The following is a 17,695-nucleotide window of genomic DNA, read 5'->3' as shown; positions in this document are numbered from 1 at the left end:
CCATATGTTTATTCCACTAATTAGTTCTCTCTCCGGCTGGAAAACTGATCGTTAGCAAATCCAGGTATTAGTACATGATTATTCATATATCCTTATTGTAAAGCGTTACTGGAGAAATACTGTATGATTTGATTCTTCTGCTTGTTATGCTGGTACGGTTTATGGTTTAATTTATTAATAAATATCATAATGATCACCGAGTTTCACTTGAGTTTTTTTTACTGTGTTTCAGGCACCAGTGGAGCGGATTATGATCATGTGTTCATCAGTTCTGGTGTAAATGTCCGTCTGTCCTGTAATAAAACTCTTTCTGACTGCAAATCAACTGTATGGCTCTATAACAGATTCAGAGTTCCAACAGTTGAACTGATTGAATTAGGGATAAAGAATGAAGACACAGAGAGACATGAGAGACTGAGTCTGGAGTCTGACTGCTCTCTGAACATCAAGAACGTCACAGAAGAAGATTATGGATCATACACCTGCAGACAATATGTGAACGACACACAACAAGGATCTGATGCACCTGTTTATCTGCATGTTCTTCATGGTAAGTTTATGATTATATGGTCAATTTAAAAAGGGCAGATTCTTTATTAAACTCAGATGATGATTGAAGAGTCTGTGATTTGTGTCTTGTGTTCAGTTTCAGTGTCTCCATCATCATCATCATCTTCATCATCATCTTCATCCTCACAAACTGAGATCAGTCCAGGCCGCTCTGTGACTCTCTCCTGTCAGTTGTATTCATATATGAGATACTCCTGTGATTATTGGGTTCGTCATGAGGGATTTGAGCTGTTGTGGGTGAATCAGGCTGGTGTTGATCTGAAGACAGACTCCAGATATCAGATATCATCATCATCATCACCATCATCATCAGGTCAAGATCCCTGTATCATCACTCTGACTACAACACTCCTGAATGAAGATAACAACAGAGAGTGGAGATGTCAGCTTACTCGCAGAAATCAACTCCAGACGTCAGTCACATACACTGTCAAGTATTCAGGTGAGAAACACTGTTAGAAGACAGATTTGAGAAAACTTCCACAGACTGGCTCTCCTCTTTATGATGACTTCATACGTTTGGTTCATACGTAAGTCACACTGCATAAAATTCCTTATAATTCCCAATATTAACCTCCTATATGGGTCATCCATGAAATATTGCATAAATCTATTAAAGCCTAGTATGACCCATGTAGGAGTTCAGCTTTAGGAGTTATACGGCTTAATAATGTCCTTCATTCAGGAAAGCTGAAGGTTTATGGGAAGCAGCTCAACTGTGTTTCACTCTCATATAAAGCAGGAATAAATGATCCAGTAACATCTCTCTTCTCAACTACTGCCACTGTAAGCTGTGATGATTGAACACAAACTGCATGTCATGATCAATGTGAAGATATGATGTTAATGTCCTACAGGTGATGTGTGTGAACATTCATCTTCTGCAGCTCCAGTCTCTTCAACAACACTGACTCCAGTCAGCAGATCAAACTCTGAGAAGACATCAAGCAGAACTACAGCAACAGCTCCTACACAAGGTTCATGATCACATGACCACTGGCACACATCATCACTCTCGCTTCAGTGGTTTGCACTGGCTCTCACACACTGGCATACAATCACAGATATTATCTACATAAAAAGCTCTTTAGTCAGATTTGTCAGTGAGTTTTGACACATACTGTATAACTGGTCTTGTACGGTCTGTTGTCTGATGCGAAATAATCACAATATACAGCTAGTGTAACTCATGGCACTCCTATGATAGATTAATACTGAATCATCAGGGATTGACATTAATGTTTGCCCACTTGTCCGGAACAAGTAAAAAAGCTAAAAAAAAAAACCCAACAACAACAATTAGTGTGTGATCTGGAAAGTGAGTGGTTTTACCTGGGCAGAAAAGTTATTAAAGACATCGTTAAAATAGTCAAATTGACTACAGTGGCTCAATCTTTAGTTTATCAAACAACAAGAATAACCCCCGCCGAAAAAAAAAACGACTTTCATACTATTCATTTCAATATTTCAACTATTAATTTTCTTCACTGTGGGCCTCGAGTCAGTTCGCAGGCGCTTCTGTGTTTTGTACGTGACAGAGGCTGCGTTTACACTTCGTATTAACATGTGATCACCATGATCCAATCAAGCAGATCGAATCATAAGCCAATCAGGACACAGTGTGTTTACATCTGTCCACATCAAGTGGCTTCTGTATCCGGATAACAGATCGGATCTCGCATGGCTCCGGTGCAAAGTCGACCTGAACGGGTGGGTTTTCTTTTAAAAACAGTTTCAGACAGGATACAAATCTCACAACATGAGGAGGACGAAGAGTCTGCAAGTACTAATAATGTGGATAGATGGCGTACTAGAAACGGTACAGATAAACGTATCCGAGAACGTCGCCAGCTGTGGTGGGGCAAAGAGAAGATCCCGCACACTATCCAAACTTGCATATCACAAACTTTTTACTCAACAACGTTTCGGTCTCATGACCTTCATCAGCTGTGGTGGGGAAAATGCAACTTTAGCATAAAATAAAAACAATCATTTCAGTATATTTGCGATGTACTTCACACTCGACTGTATCGCGAAACCACACATCTACATGCAGCAATTCCTGGAGAGACGAGGGGAATATGGGGATTTATATGACGTCCACCTGTGAATTACATTAAACTGAGATCCAATCATAATGCGTCCTCGACTCCGAACCTCGACACGCTGATCGAGAACATTCCCATCAGAAGTGTGTGTACACTTGTCTTTTCAATGTGTAGTGGACAACATCCAGATACAGGTCGCATGTTAATGCCAAGTGTAAACACAGCCAGATACGGAGCAGCTCTACTCTACAGCAGTTTGTCAAATAAATGCCTTGACATTGTGTAATCATATTTCTGTTTCCATCTTGTTTTTAATAGTTGTAACATCAACTACAGCAACAACACTGACTCCAGACACCACAGCAAACTCTCTGAATCCAGGTGTGTATGAACATCATCCTCATTTCACCGACTCATGGAGTTTTCTAGAATCAGTTTCTGAATCCTCTCTGGAGTTGTTCGAACAGCTGATCACACATTTCATTTTTTTGTCATTAAATGTGTTTAGTTTGTAATCTACATAACTTTCTAATTCCATTCTCTTGTACATCACCTGCAATCCCGCAAAAAATACCTGTCATTAAATGTCAGACACATCATTCTCATCCAATCAGTCCTAAACAATCATGTCACAATAATTTAGTAAACATATGAGGTGCAGTCTGCTAGTGTACAGATATCAATATCAATTTCTATAAAATCACATGATCATTGTAACACACATCAACCTCTAAGGATTCCTCAATATTTGTGCATTTGAATGTTAAAGGGTTAGTTCACCCAAAAATGAAAATTCTGTCAGTATTTACTCACCCTCATGTTGTTCCAACCCCGTAAGACCTTCGTTCATCTTCGGAAAACGAATTAAGATATTTAAGATATTAAAATCGCTCCTGCATACAGTCCATAGGCTTCTTGAGGGACTGGCTCTTGCCGTCCCCGAAAAGTCATAAAAGACATCGTTAAAATAGTCCAAGTGACTACAGGGGCTCAATCTTAAGTTTATCAAACGACGAGAACACTTTTGTGCGCAAAAAAACAACAAAAATAACGACTTTATTTCAACTATTCGTTTATTTCTCCCTCTGCGCGAGTCAGCTAACTAGTTTAATAGCGTAAGCTTCTGTTATTGTACGTCACACGCATCACACACACATGACCAGCGTCGACCAATAGTGAGCCTACGTGTGACGTAGCTCTACGCAATCACACTACGTTAACGGACTATAGGCTTATGGAGAAGGAAGTGAATAGTTGAAATAAAGTCGTTATTTTTGTTGTTTTTTTGCGCACAAAAGTGTTCTCGTCGTTTGATAAACTTAAGATTGAGCCCCTGTAGTCACTTGGACTATTTTAACGATGTCTTCAATTACTTTTCGAGGACAGCAAGAGCCAGTCCCTCAAGAAGCCTATGGACTGTATGCAGGAGCGATTTTAATATCCTAAATATCTTAATTTGTGTTCCGAAGATGAACGAAGGTCTTACGGGGTTGGAACAACATGAGGGTGAGTAAATACTGACAGAATTTTCATTTTTGGGTGAACTAACCCTTTAAGAAAGAAAATGATGACAGACTTGTGCACCTATTCATCATTTCTGATGTGAAGCTCCATTATTGTGTGTTGCTGATGTTGTGTAGTTGTGTGTTGAACTGAACTAACAGACGTGATCCACAGGTCCAGCTGATACAGCTTCAGAAACTGCTGGATTATTATACAGAGGTACGACACGTTCATTTTTTACTGAAAGCTTTATAACATTACTATGATGAGGCTCAGTGGGTGTGGAAGGTAGAAGACAGGCAGTTTTATTAAAACAAAATAAACAAAAGAAACAGGGCGCACAGTAGCGCATTCACCATGTTAATGTAGTAACACAGCAGATAAACAACAACTCTTTATGGTCAGCAGATCCTTTCTCTCTCAGTCACCAGTTCCTTGAGTCCCAGTCCAACTCTCTCTCACCCTCTCTCAATCTTGCCGGCTTATATGCAGTCTCTCCACACCAATTACCGCAATCAGACACAGGTGTTCATCATCTGTATTTGACCTACTTACTCACTGTGCGGCTCCGCCCTTTCTCTCCCGCTGTAGACTTGGGGTCACCCGATAAATATAGGAAAATAAGGATAAGAGAGCGTTTGGTCTGGGTGAAGGAGCTGGCTGTCGATCGAGGTGGACCTGGTCAAAAGCATGTTTCAGCATATCATCCTGGGACTGCTTCAGGGGAAAGTCATTCAGGATGGTCCTCTCTAGAGCTCTCTGTTCCCCTGCAGTGGCACCCAGTGGCACCAGTCCTACCTCTACCGTCCTATCCTTATTCTTTTTCCCCAAGAGGCATCCGCACACAAATTCCCCAATAATGTGAAGGCAGGCCAATTAGTCCCCAGAATTAGTGGATGCTGAAGGTGCGGGGTAACGGCCACCTCAACCCTATATGTTTTACCCCTAAATTGAATTCCCACGGCCAATATTGGATAAGTCACCACCCTGTGCACACACCGTACCTTAACCAAGCAGCTATTATCCAATGCCCCAGGTAGAATCAGGCTTTGATGAATGGAGGTTTGGTTACACCCTGAATCCTCCAAAGCCTGATATGTACCCCCCTTGATACTCACTGGTATCTGGCCCAGTGGCAGTAAGCGGGTCAAGGAATTGGCGTGGAGCCAGCAGTGGCAGTGGAGGGAGCCGTTCCCCGAGAAGGGGCCCTAGGAAGCTCTTCTAGGGGTCCCCGTTCTCCATCTTGTCGATGGCCAGGGCATAAGCCCCCCACGAGACCTGGGAGGGGGAACAGGTTTAGAGAGAGGAGTGGGGATAATGGGGGGAGAGAAGAGAGAAGCAGATGGCAGGGGTTCGCCGCCTCCGGGGCACGCCACCATCTGGTCCTCCGCCAGTTGGATGGCCTGGGTCGGCAATGTCGGGCGGTGGTACTGGACCCATTGCTCTGTCCGCTTCGGGAGCTGCGCCATGAACTGCTTCAGTACCACCTTGTCGATGACTCCCTCGACGTCGCTTCTGTCGGCCATCAGCCATTTGCGGCAGGAGTCCCGGAGCTGCTGTGCCATAACGAAGGGCCGACAGGACTCTTCGAGGCCCAGTGTCCTGAACCTCTGGTGGTACTGTTCGGGCGTCCACCCGACCAGTTGAAGTATGGCACGCATTAGATCTTCATAGACCAGGAGATTCTGTACTGGCAGTTACTGTGCGGCTAGCTGCGCTTCTCCAGACAGCAGGGGAATAAGCCGCATTGGCCAGTCCGCTGAGGGCCATCCCCGGGCCTCGGCAGACCTCTCAAACAGGTCCAAGAAGGCCTCCGGATGATTCTGGGGGCCCATCTTGTTGAGAGGTAGTGGCAGGGTCGAGGCCGCAGCTGGAAAGGGGATGACCCGAATCTCCCGGTCCATCCAGCTCGCGGTCTTCTTGCTGACTTCAGAGGAGCAATTCAAAGCACTGGTCCTGTTCCTCTTTTACAGCCAGCAGAGCTCAATGTTGTTCCTGGTGAAGACCCGCGAGCGACTGGATGTTATCCACAAATGCTATTCCTGGCGGGGTCTGCATGATGGCGGCGCCGTTCTTATTCCTTCCCGGGTTACGGCACCAGTGTGATGAGGCTCGGTGGGTGTAGAAGTTAGAAGACAGGGTCGGCGTGAATGGGTCTCAGGTTTTATTAAAACGAACAGAAAATAAACAAAAGAAGAGGGTGCACAGTAGCGCGTTCACCATGTTAATGTAGTAACACAGCAGATAAACTACAACTCTTTATGGCCAGCAGATCCTTGAGTCCCAGTCCAACTCTCTCCCACTCTCTCTCAATCTTGCCGGCTTATATGCAGTCTCTCCACAGCAATTACTGCAATCAGACACAGGTGTTTATCATCTGCATTTGACCTACTTACTCACTGTGCGGCTCCGCCCTTTCTCTCCCGCTGTAGACTTTGCGAAACACGCCCCCTCGCCACAATTACACTATCAGTCTGTAAATGCTTCATCAATAACTGTTGATAGATGAAGACCCTTGACTTCAGTCATGTCCAGTTTCTCTTCTTCCTCTCATGTTTCCTGCAGTGATTGTGAGTATTGTTGAGATTGCACTGTTTGCTGCTCCTACTGTGATTCTTCTTCAGATCATCTGTGCAAGAAGAGCTGGTGAGTTTGAGCCGCACACACTCTGAAGATTCACACTCATCTGATCTGAACATCTGCAATCATGATAAACACACACAAGGCTTTTATTTTGAATTATATAAGAGGACAGTCGATGCTTGTATTTTGAATTATACGAGAGGTCGGTCAATGCTTTTATTTTGAATTATACGAGAGGTCAGTCAATGCTTTTATTTTGAATTATACGAGAGGACAGTCGATGCTTTTATTTTGAATTATACGAGAGGACAGTCAATGCTTTTATTTTGAATTATACGAGAGGACAGTCAATGCTTTTATTTTGAATTATACGAGAGGACAGTCAATGCTTTTATTTTGAATTATACGAGAGGTCAGTCAATGCTTTTATTTTGAATTATATAAGAGGACAGTCAATGTTTTTATTTTAAATTATACGAGAGGTCAGTCAATGCTTTTATTTTGAATTATACGAGAGGACAGTCAATGCTTTTATTTTGAATTATACGAGAGGACAGTCAATGCTTTTATTTTGAATTATACGAGAGGTCAGTCAATGCTTTTATTTTAAATTATACGAGAGGTCAGTCAATGCTTTTATTTTGAATTATACGAGAGGACAGTCAATGCTTTTATTTTGAATTATACCAGAGGACAGTCAATGCTTTTATTTTGAATTATACCAGAGGACAGTCAATGCTTTTATTTTGAATTATACGACAGGTCAGTCAATGCTTTTATTTTGAATTATACGAGAGGACAGTCAATGCTTTTATTTTGAATTATACCAGAGGACAGTCAATGCTTTTATTTTGAATTATACGAGAGGACAGTCAATGCTTTTATTTTGAATTATACGACAGGTCAGTCAATGCTTTTATTTTGAATTATACCAGAGGTCAGTCAATGCTTTTATTTTGAATTATACGAGAGGACAGTCAATGCTTTTATTTTAAATTATACCAGAGGTCAGTCAATGCTTTTATTTTAAATTATACCAGAGGTCAGTCAATGCTTTTATTTTGAATTATACGAGAGGTCAGTCAATGCTTTTATTTTGAATTATACGAGAGGACAGTCAATGCTTTTATTTTGAATTATACGAGAGGACAGTCAATGCTTTTATTTTGAATTATACGAGAGGACAGTCAATATTTTTATTTTAAATTATACGAGAGGTCAGTCAATGCTTTTATTTTGAATTATACCAGAGGACAGTCAATGCTTTTATTTTGAATTATACCAGAGGACAGTCAATGCTTTTATTTTAAATTATACCAGAGGTCAGTCAATGCTTTTATTTTGAATTATATAAGAGGACAGTCAGTGCTTTTATTTTAAATTATACCAGAGGTCAGTCAATGCTTTTATTTTAAATTATACGAGAGGACAGTCAATGCTTTTATTTTAAATTATACCAGAGGTCAGTCAATGCTTTTATTTTGAATTATACCAGAGGACAGTCAATGCTTTTATTTTGAATTATACCAGAGGACAGTCAATGCTTTTATTTTGCAGGGAGGAAGAACTTGAAGCACCCAGAGGAAATAGAGATGCCTGCAATATTACAATAAAATACTGGTGAGTTTACTGGGGTTGTTGAGCATGATTGAGCATTAGTGATGAACACCTGCTGTTAACAAGCAGAATCATTAAAGGACAGAGAAACACAAGAACTACAATTTGACTTCAGCCACAGTCTTAAATGAAATCAACTGAAGATAAAAAGACATGTTGTAAACTGTATGTATGAATTATAAGCATGAAAGTGTTCGCTATCATGAAATCAGTAACACTTTACAATAAGGTATCGTTAGTTAAATAATTACTGTTAATTTCAGCATTTACTAAAACATTATTAAAATAAAAAGTTGATGATGATGATGAATATTGCATAAATCAAAAGAGCCTATTAAAGTCTAGTATAGCCCATGTTGGAGATCTGTTATAGGAATTACAAGGCTAATAAATGTTAATGTCCTACAGGTGATGTGTGTGAACATTCATCTTCTGCAGCTCCAGTCTCTTCAACAACACTGACTCCAGTCAGCAGATCAAACTCTGAGAAGACATCAAGCAGAACTACAGCAACAGCTCCTACACAAGGTTCATGATCACATGACCACTGGCACACATCATCACTCTCGCTTCAGTGGTTTGCACTGGCTCTTACAGACTGCTTTATCATTTACATTTATTCATTTAGCTGATGCTTTAATCCAAAGTGACTTACAATATCTATATATGTCAGAGGTCGCACGCCTCTGGAGCAACTAGGGGTTAAGTGTCTTGCTCAGGGACACATTGGTGTCTAACAGTGGATTCGAACCCGGGTCTCTCACACCAAAGGCATGTGTCTAATCCACTGCGCCATCACCACCCCATCATCACAGATATTATCTACATAAAAAGCTATTTTAATAAATTTGTCAGTCAATGATATTTTGATACATGTCTTGTACAGTTTGTTGTCATATATTACAATTAAAAAACAGAATAGGTAAAATACACAATAAACAAAAATTAGATAACAACAATATACCAAAAAATAGACAATAGATGGTATGTACAGGTATGTATGTACAAATACAAGGAAATGTAAAGAAGAAGTGTGGTGTGTTTAATAAATCAATGTATAAATAGAGTTTAAGTATTAAAGAGGAAGTGGCCTGGGTGTGAGGAGATGAGCGACAACTTAGCAGTCGTGTCAAGTACACATTTTTGACTAATTTAAACTAATAAAACTATTGTCTACATATATAGTCGCCATTTCATTCTTTGTGTTCTTGTGCTTTTACCCTAGTGTGTAGGGTATAGAGATTAGCAATGTACCTTGTATATCAACAGGTCACCACTAAAGCTTATCTTGCATGTGTACTATATTTTCAGATTATGACTAGTATGCAATTAATATCAGAGGTTTATCATGGACAAATCATTAGCAGGAATACTATAAAATGTTACCATGAAGGAAAACAAAATGAATAATGAATGAAAATCTAAATCTTTCTCATCTAAAAGTACATTAATAACAGTTTGTATAATAAATCAAAACAGTTTTAAATCTTAATGTTAAATATGGAGAGGAAGCACCAATTACAGACTGAAAGGCCAATCGCTACAGCGATCAGGGAGTCCCGCCTCCTGGTATATAACTCACTGCATCATCTACTAGCGCTGTAGTCAAGACCACCTTTGTCGAGTCCAAGACCAGGACTAGTCGAGTCCAAGTCAAGACCGAGTCCAAAAAGGTTTGAGTCCGAGTCAAGACCGAGTCCAGGACAGGAAAAAAAAGTCTTCAAGGCCTGAATTTCGTTTTTGCCAAATAAAATTATTAAATTTATCTTGCCTGAATTTTTGCACTCATTGCATTTTTACAATGGGGTAATGTTGTTAAGAATTTACACAATGCAAGGCTTGATTTAAATTGTTCAATTAAAAAGTTGCACAAATAAATACAATACAAATAAAGATATTAAGAAATATTCATAGACAGAAACTGAATAAAGTAATCAAATGGAAAATAACACTGGATAGTATTTTAGTCCTAAATAAATTAAACACATAGGCTATCAATCCTGATTCCTTTAACTTAAAGCTCTGTTTTGTTGTTTATACGACAAAATTAATGACCGACACATATGGTTGCTGTCACTTTAAGAGCCAGTGCACGGATCCTGTGTTCATTATACTGGCGTGCGTTTTATGCTTATTAAAGACAAATCCGACTATGTTAAGAGTATACTCACAAAGACCGAAATTGACACAGTTTTGAGTCTTAAAGCAATATAGCTAATCCGTGAAAAATAACTTTTGTTACTGGGCAGCTGTTCTTGAGGCGGATTTTCCGACCCGATCTCACGGGAATTCGTATGAATTTTACGAGGTGGCTAATTCGTAACAATTCGTAGGACCTCACTCGTATGAATAAGTACGATTTTGCTAAATCGGACATATTTTACGAATTAGCCAATTCGTATAAATTCGTACGAATGACCTACCCCTGACCCCGCCCCTAACCATAACCGTCACGTGGGTTTAGACAAATCGTACGAATTCGTACGAGTGAGGTCGTATGAATTAGTACGAATTAGCCACTTTTGAATCACTCGTACGAATTGGTTGTGAGATATGAATGTGCGCAAAGTCATCCCAGAGAGCGCGCGAGGACTGACAGTTTAACGTTGCTTGAATGTTAAACTAGTAAGACTTAAAAAGACGTGCAAATGGTAAGCTTTATTCACGATGCACTGCTGGCCCGATTGTGCAAGTGAATATTGCGTCATGTCCCGACTCCTGAACGCGAGTGTGTATTATCGCAGCAGCGCCTTCCACAACACATTTTGAGAGAAGAGAAGATGCGGCTCCGCCGAACACTCTCAATGTTTGTGAAATTGCGTCTGGCAGATAGTTATTAAAAGAATGATTTGATTGTATAATCTGTGTGGATTACGATTGTGGGAATATCCCGCATTATAAATGGGAGACCTGCGGGAATGATTAGAATTGTGCGCAACACCCAGGATTTTTAAGTAACGTTAGCTAGTAACTATAGTAACAGAGAAGACGCGCTCCGTTGTAGTGAGCACTTGGTCGGTTAGTTTTTGGCATTTTCTAAGTTAACGTTACCCTGATAGGCTCGCCTAATAAATTAACACACATTCAAAAATGTTGGACTCGGTCGAGACAAAGCCATATTTGGCAAGACCAGTGGCCAAGACCGAGACAAGTCCGAGTCCGAATACCAGCGAGGCCGAGACCATAGAAAAACGGTCTCGAGTCCAAGACCACACATATCTTCTTCATAGTGTAGTTTGTTAGGAGGGCGGTGAGGTGAGATACATCACTTCTGGTATCAGAGAACCGAGGTTACGCTAACCTAACGTTCTCTTTATTACATCCGTTCGGTATCTCACTAAGGGATATAGACCACTCCCGTATTGCAGATATGCTGTATGAACAGACACACACTGAAAGTGGTAACTAATGGTCTTGGTTGTGACCATAGCTGTCAACCCTCCTGTTTTTTCTGTGTTTCTCACGTATTTTAGCTCTTTTCCCGCTGTCTTCCTGTTCGAGTATTTTCCCCTAAAATATTTCCACGACGCATGCGCGAGAATTGCGATCTCCTTCAACTACTTCAGTTCAGTTCTCGCGCATGCGTCGTGGAAATCTAAGGAAGTCTCGTTTCAGACCAACAAGGAAGAAAAAAAGAATAGTCGAATAAAGTCATTATTTTTGTTTGTTTTTTCGCACAAAAAGTATTCTCGTCGCTTGATAAACTTATAGTTGAGCCACGGTAGTCACTTGGGATATTTAAACGTTTTCTTCATTGACTTTCTGGGACGTCAAGAGGCAGTCCCTTAGGAAGCCAATGTGGTAGTGATCCACCTCTCAAATTTAATCAAAAATATCTTCATTTGTGTTCCGAAGATGAACGAAGGTCTTACGGGGTTGGTACAGCATGGGGGTGAGTAATTAATGACTTAATTTTTGGGTGAACTAACCCTTTAACTCAGAACACGCAACTACCTGTGTCTGTGAAGTGGCTTGCACTTGGGTTGCTAGACCTCCGGTAAAGCAGGTGGCAGTATAGAGACAGTAGCTTAGGCTACTATTAAAAAAGAGGAAGAAGAAGACTGTTGTAGTGGCGGGCGGGAGGAAGAGGGAAAAAGTAGCGGCCGGGAAGTCTGAACTTCAAGGAGTGTAGAATAACGTTAGATTAGTGGGATGATGGATCATGAGGATGCCGATGGCCAAAATCACTGAGACTAAAAGCAGTTGCACATTTTAAAAAGAGGATAACAGTGTAGGCAACACCAATTTTTGTCGTTGTTCTCTGTACTGACAGCACTCAACATTTACCAAAAAAAAAATAAGAGCTCAATATTAAAATTGACTTGAGTTCTCCTTTAAACTAAAATGTAAAAATGGTGTAAAAAAATCCCTTATATAAAGGATGGATTCCTGGAAATCTCATATCTGTTGACACCCATGCTCTTATATGCCTCTATAAAACCCCTAAAGTGGACAACACCAGGGTGTTTAACTGGAAACAGAATAAAAATAAGAGACGTGTGTTATGACGTTACACTCGAGACAAAAGCTGTGTTTACATTGAAGTCTTCACGGTTTTTGCACGGCTTTCTCTTCCGTAAGCGAGATTATGTTATTCCCCGATACTGATGTTCAGATCAAACGTTAAATCTGAGGTAGTAGACATATATTTCTCTCGGTTGTTTAGTTCAGGCTCACGACCCTTGACATTTTCCCTTATTGTAACACTTTTGAGTGTGGTCTAAAATACATTCATAGAAGAGTTAATTTAACACGGGAGTTTTTGCTGTGTATATATAGATGAAGTGTGATCATGACTCATTTGTCAGTGAAACTCTGGAAGTTGTGGTTTCAGTAGCACAAAATTGGTAGCCTAATAAAAGCTTCATGATGCACACACACCCACACCCAGCAAGTGATCCATGTTTGGCCAAGCCCAGAGAGCTATCTTGTGAGGGTCAGGATTAAATAATTAAGGCTGATTTATACTTCTGCGTCGGACCTATAGACTACTCGTTGGTTTTCATTTATACTTCTGCGTCGTTGTCCGTGTTGATGCGCAATTGACCTATGGCTAAGCCACGCCCCCAAACGCGATGAGCCAATCACAGTGTGCAGCTAACCCAATACACTCAGACATTCTCTGTTTCCACGTCCATTGAAATGTATTGCAGTTAGTCAGTTTTCATTCATTTTTTCTTATTTTAAGTTTAAAATGGTCAAACGGTGTGTATGGGGTACATGCAGCTCCGACACTAGGTTCCCGAGAGGCTGGGCGATGGTGTGTATTTTTACCCTTTCCCAATCCACATCTCAACCGAGATAAGATTAAGTTATGTGATTAAGTTATGCGGTAGACAACAACACCAATTAAACGTGGATAAATCAAACAAGGATGTCTACATCTGTTCTAAGTTAAGTCAACAACGTATTTGAACGCTATCTTTAAAATCTAACGTAACGTTAGCCTAACATTAAAAAACCTTAACGTTAGCTTCTAGCTGCTTCACTAGCGTATCTGTAAATAACTGAGATAACAAATGTTAGCAATGTTGTGCTGAATGATTGATGTACTGTAGCACTAAACGGTGATGGCAACGATATGCGGTTTATCACGTTTACACTGTGACCTGTACGTTTCTGCCTCGAGCTGAAGCTTTTCATCGACCTTCTCAACAATAAAATTATTATTATAACCCTCCGATGCATAGTTAAGGCCCTTTAGGTGACTTCGAAATCTTCCAAAAATCACCAATTGCCTCCTGTGAAATGTCTCCTACTGTCACCGCTGCCATAGCGCCTGTTCCCGAATGTTGACTATTTGTCCGAGTGATTGGAGGGGGCGTGGCTTAGCCATAGGTCAATTACACATGCAGAGGGAGCACCAGAGGGGGAGGGGTTCCAGCGGATCAATCACAGCACTCGCATCCGCGTAGAATTGACGCGTTGTTACATTTTTGGAGAGGTGCACGTCAGGGTACGCCGAAGGTTACGTGCTAAACACAGCATACGACGTAGCTACGGCATGAGTTTGACGCAGAAGTGTAGATTGGGCTTTAGTCTCTGCGCTAGACTGTGTGTTTAAGTACGCTCCCCCTTGTCTGTTTATGTACGCTACCACTGTTGTGTTGTCTGATCTGACCAACACATGATATCCCTGAAGGAACTGAATAAAGTGGCTTAGCGCTAGCAACACTGTTAATCGCTCCAAGTAATTTATGTGTTTCTCCCTTTGCAGACTGATCTCATGAAGTAGCGTGTGTATGACACGCCAATTCGTATTTCCATTTTTGGCGTGCTATCAACACGCATAATCGCTTTTCAGCGTGTTTATGAACGCCGTTGACTTAACGTTATATAAATATATGACTTACCTCAACCCCGTCCCTAAACCTAACCGTCACTGGGGTTAATGGCATTTATGACTGTTCCCTTACCATCCTAGAAACATCGCTCCCCAGATGTAGATCTACATTTTGCTTTGCTTTGGTCGGACATTTGACGGCGTGTACAGACACGCGGAATGACGCGGACGTTAATGACGTAGACAAACACGCATACACGCGGATAGCTCAAAATGCGTCGAGATAACACGCCACTTGACTCGAAATTGGCGTGTATGTTTACGCAAAAGTCATGATGTCATGTTGCCCTTTGAGATTGAGACCACACTCCCCGCACGGTTCTGCCCTCGAACGCCCCCCAGTCTGTAAGTGATGCGTCCAGAAACTCCCTTATCAGAAAGACGGCCTGACGGCCAAAGCAGTGGATTTGTAGATCTTTTGAAACGCAGATGCTGAAATCCTCTTCCTTTTCATCGTCGTCTGGAAGATGAGGGGATAACTCCTCATCTCCATCATCATCTTCCTCCTCTATACCCGCGAGGGCATCTCTAAAGAGAGGGAGATTATTACACCCATAATCTGGCTCCGGTAATTGGCTCCTCTCTGGGCTGAGTCTGAGAGGGGAAGGGTCCTTGTTTCCTGATATTCACACTGTAAGTCTCCTTTCATGGATCTTAGTAGGGAAACCAGATCAGTTAGGGCAGCCTCTGGGTTCGAGACCGCTGCTTGGGTTTGCTTAACCCTCTGGGGACGGATTGGCCGGTACCGCCCAAAATGGCATACTTTTACAAATGTGTAACTATCTTAAAAAGTATTAATGATAGAGAGGTGCGGTCTTTCTCAGGTTCCGCTGAAAACAGTGATAACTTACCCGGCTTGTGAATATACACGCGTCCCAGTTGCACTATACCACTACGTAAAAGGCCAATGAAATCGATGTTGTTTGGCAGATTCCGCGAGGAACAACCAATGGAAAAATTGCAGATGGAGAAATGTTTTTCTTACCCAATCAGAGGAAGGTTACTATGACATATTCTAGCAAATACACACACACACGGCCTCCTCTCAGCCAGTTATGGTCCATGTGTGGCCGTTGTCTTTAATCCAGATCTAGGCCACTCCAGAACCGCCATTCTTTGCAGCGTGAGGACGTGGGAAATAGAGGAATAGGGGATTTGTGGACCGGCAGGGGCGTCGCAACCGTGGGGGATGTGGGTGTTTTAACACCCACACTTTTCCCGGTGAGAGTGTTCAACACCCGCACTTTTTCTGCCGTTTTTCCGCAGTTTTACACAAACGCCTTCCTACAGTCGCTCCTCCGTTTCTCTGGCGCTCAGTGTGTGTGTGTGTGTGTGTGTGTGTGTGCGCTCGCTGCGGCTGTCTCCTGTCAAACTTGACAACGGCTTTGAGTGTGTCCTGCTGATGATTGGCTGTTCTGCCTTAAGTCCCGCCTCTCTTGATGTGTAGATGTATCGGTCAGCTCGTGCTGAGGAGGCGGGAACTTATGGTTGTTTACATCTCCCTTTTCCAGGTACTTTGAATGAGTGTTTATGCTTTCGAGGTTTTTAAATAAGCTTGATATGTGTTTGGGAAGATGTTATGTTTATGTTTTATTGACATGTCCAGTGTTTTCATTATTATATTTCGTATTTTTGGATAAACAGTACAAGACTTGCGTTAGGCATTCTGTTTGTAATGCTGCGTGATTTGTAAAAAAAAAAAAAAAAAAAAACGCGCTCTTTGCTCACACGATCAGCATGGTGTTCTGTGTTTTCTCCTAAATAAAAGCTCAAGGGTTTATTTCTTACAAGTGAAGAAATTAGGACAAAAGTATTGTAATTTTGATAGCGTAATATAGAATATAATGACTGAGACTCTATATCATAACTGATGATATAAGATGATAAGATGTTTGAGCCCTCTTTAGGTAAGCTACAAGTCAATGCTTTTTCGTTGTTCAATGTGCACAGGCCTGGGTCGAATCCAGTTGAAGCTCTTAATTTTGAGTTCTCAATGTGCTCCAGATTGATGCATTTAACCTTAAAATGTACCAAATTTTCTTGCGGGGGACCATGCCCCCGAACCCCCCTAGAGGGACAGGGGTCTACGTAACATGCCCAAATTTAAATGACACATCCATCCCCCACACTTTTCAAAAGCTTGCTACGCCTCTGTGGACCGGAAATATCTCTCTCTCTCACTCTCACTCTCTCTCTCACTCTATGTCTCTCACTCTGTGTCTCTCTCTCTCTCTCTCACTCTCTCTGTCTCTCTCTCTCTCTCTCTCTCTCTCTCTCACTCTCTCACTCTATGTCTCTCTCTCTCTCTCTGTCTCACTCTATGTCTCTCTCTCACACACACACACACACACACACACAAGTGTGTACACAGACTTTGAACATAGTAGCAGTTATTATTGTGTTCATGTTGTAGGCTATTGTGAAACACTATCTGCTCTTGAGGTGTGATGCGGGTGAGGTTAGGGTCAGGTGTGTGTGGTATGACTGGGTTTAAGTTTGGGTTAGTAAGGAATGGGTCAACAGTGTAACTGCAATTGCAATTACATACATTAATTACAGCTGTAATTACATGCAGGTACAATGTAAAACATGTATGGACACGATAAGTCCAGTGTGTCAAATGACTAATTTCAATGTTAGTACATAGTTGTTAAGTCACTTAATAAAAAAGTGTGACCGAAATGCTCGAAAAAGTGCTTTTGATGGTAAATTAAACCGAACAAGCAACACAATATGTGATGTTATGCCAAACGATTGTGTAAATAAAAAAATATTTAATTTAATTTAATTTATATTTATAAAGAGGACACTGTATTGGGTGACCTAAAAACAACTATATTTCATTATGATGAAATTGTTTTCTCTGACAAATTTGGGGTTTCCATCACTCGTTTCTGGTGCGATACTTCAAAATGAGCATAAAAACAGGGTGATGGAAACATAGTTAGAGGAAGTTACCAACCAGAGGAGGAGCTGATGATGTTTAAAGGAAGAGATGTAACTATATATAAATGAAGAGGAGGAGCTGATG

At 41.2% G+C, this 17,695-nt stretch overlaps 2 protein-coding genes across 7 annotated transcripts in view; one reads left to right on the top strand and one right to left on the bottom strand.

The window, feature by feature from the left end:
• LOC148981849 (uncharacterized) overlaps positions 1-17,695 on the bottom strand; it is a 127,539-nt gene that overhangs the window by 20,824 nt on the left and 89,020 nt on the right. The gene's annotated exons all lie outside the window — the stretch shown is intronic.
• On the top strand, positions 578-17,692 carry LOC120475430 (uncharacterized). 6 transcript variants are annotated; one of them, XR_016155297.1, is made up of 8 exons: positions 584-1,012; positions 1,428-1,547; positions 2,937-2,999; positions 4,296-4,340; positions 6,687-6,767; positions 8,262-8,324; positions 8,760-8,849; positions 17,593-17,692. XR_016155297.1 is itself a non-coding variant. In XM_089129224.1 (7 exons), exons 1-6 carry the CDS (start codon positions 607-609, stop codon positions 8,315-8,317), a joined length of 771 nt encoding a protein of 256 aa, XP_088985350.1. In that variant the 5' UTR covers positions 584-606; the 3' UTR covers positions 8,318-8,324; positions 8,760-10,009. The 6 variants fall into 6 exon arrangements, 4 of the variants coding, with proteins under 4 accessions (XP_088985352.1, XP_088985350.1, XP_088985351.1 ...); XR_016155296.1 differs by having other exon boundaries at positions 592-1,012; positions 8,730-8,849; XM_089129224.1 differs by lacking the exon at positions 17,593-17,692 and having other exon boundaries at positions 8,760-10,009.

The sequence above is a fragment of the Pimephales promelas genome, chromosome 3 (assembly GCF_988280905.1).
Source record: "Pimephales promelas chromosome 3, fPimPro1.hap1.1, whole genome shotgun sequence".
NCBI classification, from domain to species: domain Eukaryota; kingdom Metazoa; phylum Chordata; class Actinopteri; order Cypriniformes; family Leuciscidae; genus Pimephales; species Pimephales promelas.
This window is presented reverse-complemented; position numbering and strand designations above follow the sequence as displayed.